The 6,887-nt window shown below is 39.4% G+C and overlaps 1 protein-coding gene across 1 annotated transcript; it reads left to right on the top strand.

Moving 5' to 3' along the window:
• Positions 1-1,586: 1,586 nt before the first annotated feature.
• Positions 1,587-2,325, top strand: LOC119805073 (glutathione S-transferase A2-like). The gene has a single exon (XM_038316880.1). The coding sequence runs from the start codon at positions 1,638-1,640 to the stop codon at positions 2,304-2,306; it is 669 nt and encodes a 222-aa protein (XP_038172808.1). The 5' UTR covers positions 1,587-1,637; the 3' UTR covers positions 2,307-2,325.
• Positions 2,326-6,887: the final 4,562 nt, after the last annotated feature.

Here is a 6,887-nt window from a genome sequence, read left to right as displayed (position 1 = left end):
GTGAATACTTGTGAGCTATTATTTATAGGCAATTCACATTGGTGTAGATGCTTGTATATTGATACAAACTTAAATTTTATTGAATATGTTCCTATTTTTGTCCACAATATTTGTATACCTAGGAAAAGTTATTTTTGTCATATTGTATGCATGCATGCTTCTACCTCTGCTTAAGACATTTTGTATATTGATAAAATTTTAGAATATATTTATCATATTCCAATGTACATTTCTACCTCTGATCAAGATACTTATTCATTGTTTACATTTTGAGGTCATTGTCCTCATTTGTTGCACAGTTGTTTATTGTATAATCTTTTAATATGAAGTCTTAGTCTTTAAGTTATATAGGTATTAAGAGTTACAAATCAATAGTCATCTATGTTTGTCATACCTATATTTAGACTAATCAGGTTCTTTAGATACATAGAGAGTGTATTCTGTATAGATAAATAATGTTCAACCACTTCAAAGAACTGTAGAATATGGCACTTAAAAAACTTAGGGTTCTGTTTACATGAGACACAATTACTCCTGGCAGCACCGATATATTCCTGACAGAATGTTGAGCACCAAAGACGCTCCACTTGGAGCTTGTTTTCTTCTTGGCAAAATTGGTCTTTGGGCAAGGAACTGCCCATGCTTCAACCACTGAAAAGGTACATGGTATCCAGAAATGGATAAGCAGGACTGTCAAATCTTGCCAAGACAGGGTAAGACGATTTTGAAATTTTTCCTGCCTTTGAAAATTGTCTGTCAGTTATGCTAGGCCTTAGCCAAAGTTGGTTGTTTCGACGTCGCAACTGAGACTTTGGGTGATTGCCCAGGTAGCCAGTTGTCTCTGTCATTTGTTGCACATTTTGGAAGTTGTTTGATTACACTTCCTTCTTACTCAAGTAATAATATTTCCCTTCTCAGATCTTCAATGACTTTGAAGACTAGATAGTTGTTACTTTCTTCTCATGATTTGGCCAAGTTATTTATTTATTTATTCATTTATTTTTCCCCAAGTTATTTATTAGACAAGACTTAAACTCTTTAGAATAGGATAATTATTAAATATATTTGTTCTTAGTGTATATACTTTTGTATTAGGCTTAGAATGCTCTTATTTTAACAAAAGGGAGAGGTGATGTAGTAAATCCTACAACCAGTAGCCTTTAAGTTACCCACTCACTTGATGTGGCCTCATACTATTTATGCCAGTGTAAAACGTGCATCCAGCCTCTTTTCCGGCTTCCAGTTTCGGTTGCTATTCTCCGTTCCAGCAGAGAATATTGATTTGTGAGTTTACCCCTAAATAAATAACCATCTATTATTCTGAATTCTGAGATAGTGTGGCATTTCTTTTAAGCATCCATCTTTACATGTATTTCCAGATAGACTCACAGTTACAAACATAAGTGCATACATACGCCAGGGAATCAAGTGAAAGGTAGAAGCATAAAATAAAACAGAAATCTATGGAACTATGCTGACAAACTAAACAAGTGAGTCCATAGAGGCTAAGGGAAAGCTTTTTTGCTTTAGTAAACTGTTGATTAATAAATGTAGGCTGACACTCATGTGGAGCAGGAGCTGGGAAGCTGAGCAGAGCAGAAGTCTGGACACTCACTAGTGAAACCACAGTTGCAGCCATGGCTGGGAAGCCCGTGCTTCACTACTGGGTTGCCAGGGGCAGGATGGAGTGCATCAGGTGGCTCCTGGCTGCAGCAGGGGTGGAGTTTGAAGAGAAGTTTATAGAAACCCCAGCAGACATGGAAAAGTTAATCAAAGATGGGAGTTTGATGTTTCAGCAGGTGCCCATGGTGGAGATTGACGGGATGAAGCTGGTACAGACCAGAGCCATTCTCAACTACATTGCCACCAAATACGACCTCTATGGGAAGGACGCGAAGGAGAGAGCCCTGATAGACATGTATACAGAGGGGATTGTAGATCTGACTGAAACGATCACACAATTGGTCATGTGTCCTCCAGACCAAAGAGAAGCCAAGATCTCCTTGGTAAAAGACAAGACCAAAAACCGGTACTTGCCTGCCTTTGAAAATGTCTTGAAGAGCCACGGACAAGACTACCTTGTTGGGAACAGGCTGACCAGGGTGGACATTCACCTGCTGGAAGTTCTCCTCTATGTTGAAGAGCTTGACTCCAGCCTTCTGGCCCCTTTCCCCCTGCTGAACGCCCTGAAGAGCAGAATCAGCAGCCTTCCCAATGTGAAGAAGTTCCTGCAGCCTGGCAGCCAGAGAAAGCCTCCACCTGATGTGAAAAAAATTGAAGAGGCAAGGAAGGTTTTCAAGTTTTAATAAAGCTGCATTGCTAGAATCCACAAAAAAAAAAATAAATGTAGGCTATGTTTGGATGCTCACCTTCCTGGACCTGGATGGAGGGGGGAGGAACTTGGACTTCCCACAGGGCAGGAAACCCTTAGTCCTCTTCGGGCAGGAGAGGGAGGTGGAGTGCAGGGGGAAGGGGGAGGTAAATGGGAGGCAGGGAAGAGGCGGAAATTTTTAATAAAAAAATTAGAAAAGAAAAAATACTGCAATTATTTTTAAAGAAAGTATAAAAAAGTAAAAATACAGGTCACCAAGCATTAGTAGTAGATTTTGATTTTAGATGCCTGATTCCTCTCTTGGGAATGGATGCTGAGAGTAATTGCATTGACAATCATGTGAGTGTTTGCAATCCAGGCTCCTGTACATGTCATTTTAACATATTTGGCGTTGTTCACACATAGTTGTAACTTTTTATTGTGTTCATTTAATAAAATAATTTTTTGTCCAAAAAAATAAAAATAAATAAATAAATGTAGGCTAATAATGAAATTAGAAAATCAGTGTTTGGAACATACCATGACCTTAATGGATACTAAAATAATTAGATAAAAAGTTGATCAGCAAGATTTTATATGTTCAAACAACTTCACAAAACATACTTACACAGTTGAGATTTGCAGGTTATAAGGGAGGAAGGAGGTAGACATACTAACAAAGCAATCAATGTTACTAATGGCACAAACGTGTTCCTCTTGAAAATTCACTGAGGGCACAGCGTTACTTACATGATAGATACTCCAGCAGAACGTGAACCTACTTGCACATAAGCAAATAATCAAGTGAAAATTGTTTGTGTCCCCCAACAAAGAAAGCCTCATGTGGCTATATTGAAGATGGAACCTCAAAAGAAGTAAATAAGGCTAAATGGTACCAATCATAGGAAGGTCCTGATTTAATAAGCTCACAGTCCTAACAAAATGAGATACCAGAGAACTCTTTTCTCTCTCTCTCTCTCTCTCTGTTCATGTGCATGTGTGTATGTGTGTCTGTCTGTCTGCTTGTCTGTCTTAGTCAACGTTCTAGTGCTGTGAAGAGACACCATGACCAAGTCAACTCTTAGAAAATAAATTGTTTAGTTGGGGCTGGCTTATAGTTTCAGAGGATTAGTCCATTGTCCTCGTGGTAGGAGCCAGGAGGCATGCAGGTAGGCACTGGAGCAATAGCTGAGAGTACTACATTAGGATCTGCAGGCAGGAGGAAGAGAGGTCTGGTTTGGACTTTTGAAAACCTCAAAGCTCTCCTTCAGTGACACTTCTCCCAACAAGACCACACCTCCTAATCCTTTCAAATAGTGCCACTCCCTGGTGACCAAGTATTCAAATGTATGAGCTTGTGGGAGGTCTTTCTCATCCAAACCACCATGCTGCCTGATTTTCTCTTTTTGAAACACACACACACACACACACACACACACACACACACACACAAACACAGCACATGAGTGGAGAATATTTCAAAGTAATTTCACCAAAGAACACAGGGACACTTTTAAAACCTAATAGAAAGTCTATATTGCTGATGAGCAGCTTCGTGGGGAACATGCCCCAAATCATGCAGCCCTGAGCTTCACTGTCTTTTATGCACAAAAGCCACATCATGGTTGACACACTTCGGTTAGCAAGAACAGTTAGCAAGAAGCAAAACTACAGAAGCAATAAAGCAATGTGAAGTTACTGCATTTTGGGTCTTTCCTGGATCCTGAACTGTGGAATAGGTCTTTGATGGATTAGGTTTTGGAAGGTGTTGGGGCCTACATGCTAGGTTCTAAGGTCAGAATAGTGCCTCTGACATGGTGCCAGTTGTGCTCAGGTCTCAGGGCAAGAAGGCAAATTCTGGAAAACAGTTCCTCCTTCTATCATGTGGGTCCTGGGGATCAAACTCATGTCATCAAACTTGGTGCCAGGCTTTACCAACTCAAGACATGTGGTTTCTATTCACACTTGAATCTCAGATCTGTTTGGGATTTATTTTTGTGCCAGTTAGTTTTCCACTTGACACAAACTAGGGTCACCTGAGAAGAAGGAATCTCAATTAAGGAATTGCCTCCATCAGACTGTTCTATGGGCATAACTGAACAGCTCTCTCTCTCACTGGGTGTTGTTTTAACTTTGGCACAGTGGTTGTGCCTTCATCTACTGCTTTCTGTTCCTGCAGGCACTGGTGCTTCTGCTGCTGCTAAAGGTAGCTTTAACTAAATCTCTATTGTTCTATTTACAAATAAAACTCGAGATTCAAAGACTGGGCTGAAAATTTGCTAGCTCAGAGAGTTTGAGTAGAACCTAGCTAATCCTCTCTTCTTACTGGCATCTCCCCAAGAGACCATCTTTCCATTCTACCAAACAAAAAATAATCCTCGTCACTCCAAATCCCTCCCTTGTGATGTGTCTCTCTCTCTGTCCCTTCCAAATGCCCTATGAGGTTCATGGTTACTTTCTGAAACTAGTTGTTAACCTCCTGAGTCAAGGTTAATTTTATTTAATTAATGCAATGCAAATTCAGGGTTCACAGTGTGATCAAATATCATCCAACAATTGGGGGCTGAGGAGGTGATGACCTAAGGTAGTCATCAGTCCACAAGATGGGATGCCACAGTAGTACCAATCTGCTGCCAGGAACCTGGGAAGTTCCTGGAAAGTTGCTGGTCCCTATTTCATGATGAAAGCTTGAAATCAACGATTCTGTTGTCATTGATGGAATCAGCAGTGGCAGCAACCAGACACATCAACTCAGAGGCAAGACAGAGTGCCAAACGAGCAAAAGATGGGCATAAACTTCCATCAGAATAACCTTTTTATCTGGCCTCCTGCCAGAAGGTGCTGCCCTTAATCTGGGTTATCCATATAATCAGGACAGTTCTTCAGGTGCAGTTCCCAACTCAGGTGATGCTAATTTGTGGCAAGCTGACATTAAAACCAACCATAATACTAGGTCAATCCTTCTGCATGGTGTGGAAAATGGATCTAGCTTTGTTTTTCCCCCAACACATTCAGTCTGAATATTATTTACAAAAACAGTTGTTACAAAAACAGTTGAAATGGTTTGTATGTGCACTAAATTTCTATATGTGCTTGCATCTTTCTCTGAACTTGCTAGTCTATGTTTTGCTTTTTGTCTCATGTGTCAGTAGCACACGGTTTTATTTTCTTAAGTAGTATATGACTCAATTTGAAGAGTTTTATACTATTTTAAGATGTCTTGTATGATTCTTTCTCTCTCCCTTCTCTTTTCTGACCAAAAGTATCTTCTGAATGCATATCACTTTTCACCAATTGCAAGCAGAAAAGTCGAATGTTTAGCCACATTAAGTCAGGTATGATCTGTGTTTTTATATACATCTATTAATTTATTTAAATAACTCCTTTCATTTATTTTACATACCAACTGTGGTTTCCCATCCCTCCTCTCCTCCCACTCCCTCCTCTTCTCCTGTCCCATAATCTGTATTTTAATTTGAGTGGAGGTGATTTACATCTTTTTAAACTTTATTCTCAACAACAGGTAATGGGACCAATGGCTTATTCATTATCACAAAGCACCTGGAAATTCTGAGGATCCAGCTCAAAATGAAAACTGGAAGATTCCTTCTTTAAAATCATTGATAATGTCAAGGCCTCCAACGATAATGCTGTAAACCACCATGAGGCATTTGACCTGTGCAAATGTGTGGCTCATACACCCAGGAAACTGCCCTGGTTATCTGTGATTGGAAGAAATCATTCCTTTTCTTTGTCTTCTGACTAATGGATTTACATCTTTACAGTGTTTGGTTGTCCAATATAGGAAAAGAGAGTCATTGATGAGTTCATTGCATTAATATTAAGGATGATGTATGATAAACAACAGAATTTAATTTCTCACACTTTTGGAGTCTCAAAAGTTCAAGATCAAAATTCTGATGAATTTTGTACCAGATGGGAGCTCAGTTTCTGGCTCACTGTGACTTCTTGTGTTGGAAGTGTAAAGGAAAACTTCTAGACTATGTAAAGACAGAATCCCAAACACCCACTACTATGCTCATTGATCAAAGACCTTTCCACAGGCCCCAGCTCCTAAGAACATCACCCTTAAGGGGAAATATTTCTTTTTTTTTCTGGTTGAAAAAGATTTTTTATACACTATATTTTGATCGCGGTTTTCCCTCTTCAATCTCCTCCCAGATCTTTTGCACATCCCTATTCACCAAACTTCACACCCCTTCTTTCTCTTTCTTTAGAAAACAGAGGCAAGTAAAAAAGAAGACGAATAAAATACATAAAGAGAAAGCACAAGAAACACACACACACACACAGAGTCCACAAGAATACAAAATAGGAAACTGTAATATACAAGCAAATGATCAGTAAGATAAAATTGCCCAAACAAAGAAATATGAAACAAAAAGTCTATAAAAATACCTTCGGGTTCGTTTAGTATTGGCCATCTGCTACTAGATATGGAGCCTGCCTTAAGTGTGATTTATGTGCCCAGTGAGACTCCACTGGAGAAAACTAATTTTTCCTTTGCAAGTGATGTCAACTTGAGAAAACTTCCCATCTTAGAGTAGGAGCCCGT

Source organism: Arvicola amphibius, chromosome X (genome assembly GCF_903992535.2).
Source record: "Arvicola amphibius chromosome X, mArvAmp1.2, whole genome shotgun sequence".
In the NCBI taxonomy this organism is placed as follows: domain Eukaryota; kingdom Metazoa; phylum Chordata; class Mammalia; order Rodentia; family Cricetidae; genus Arvicola; species Arvicola amphibius.
This window is presented reverse-complemented; position numbering and strand designations above follow the sequence as displayed.

Bases quoted from the DNA above. Each gene is read 5' to 3' on its own strand.
- LOC119805073 (XM_038316880.1), top strand. From the start codon at position 1,638: ATGGCTGGGAAGCCCGTGCTTCACTACTGGGTTGCCAGGGGCAGGATG.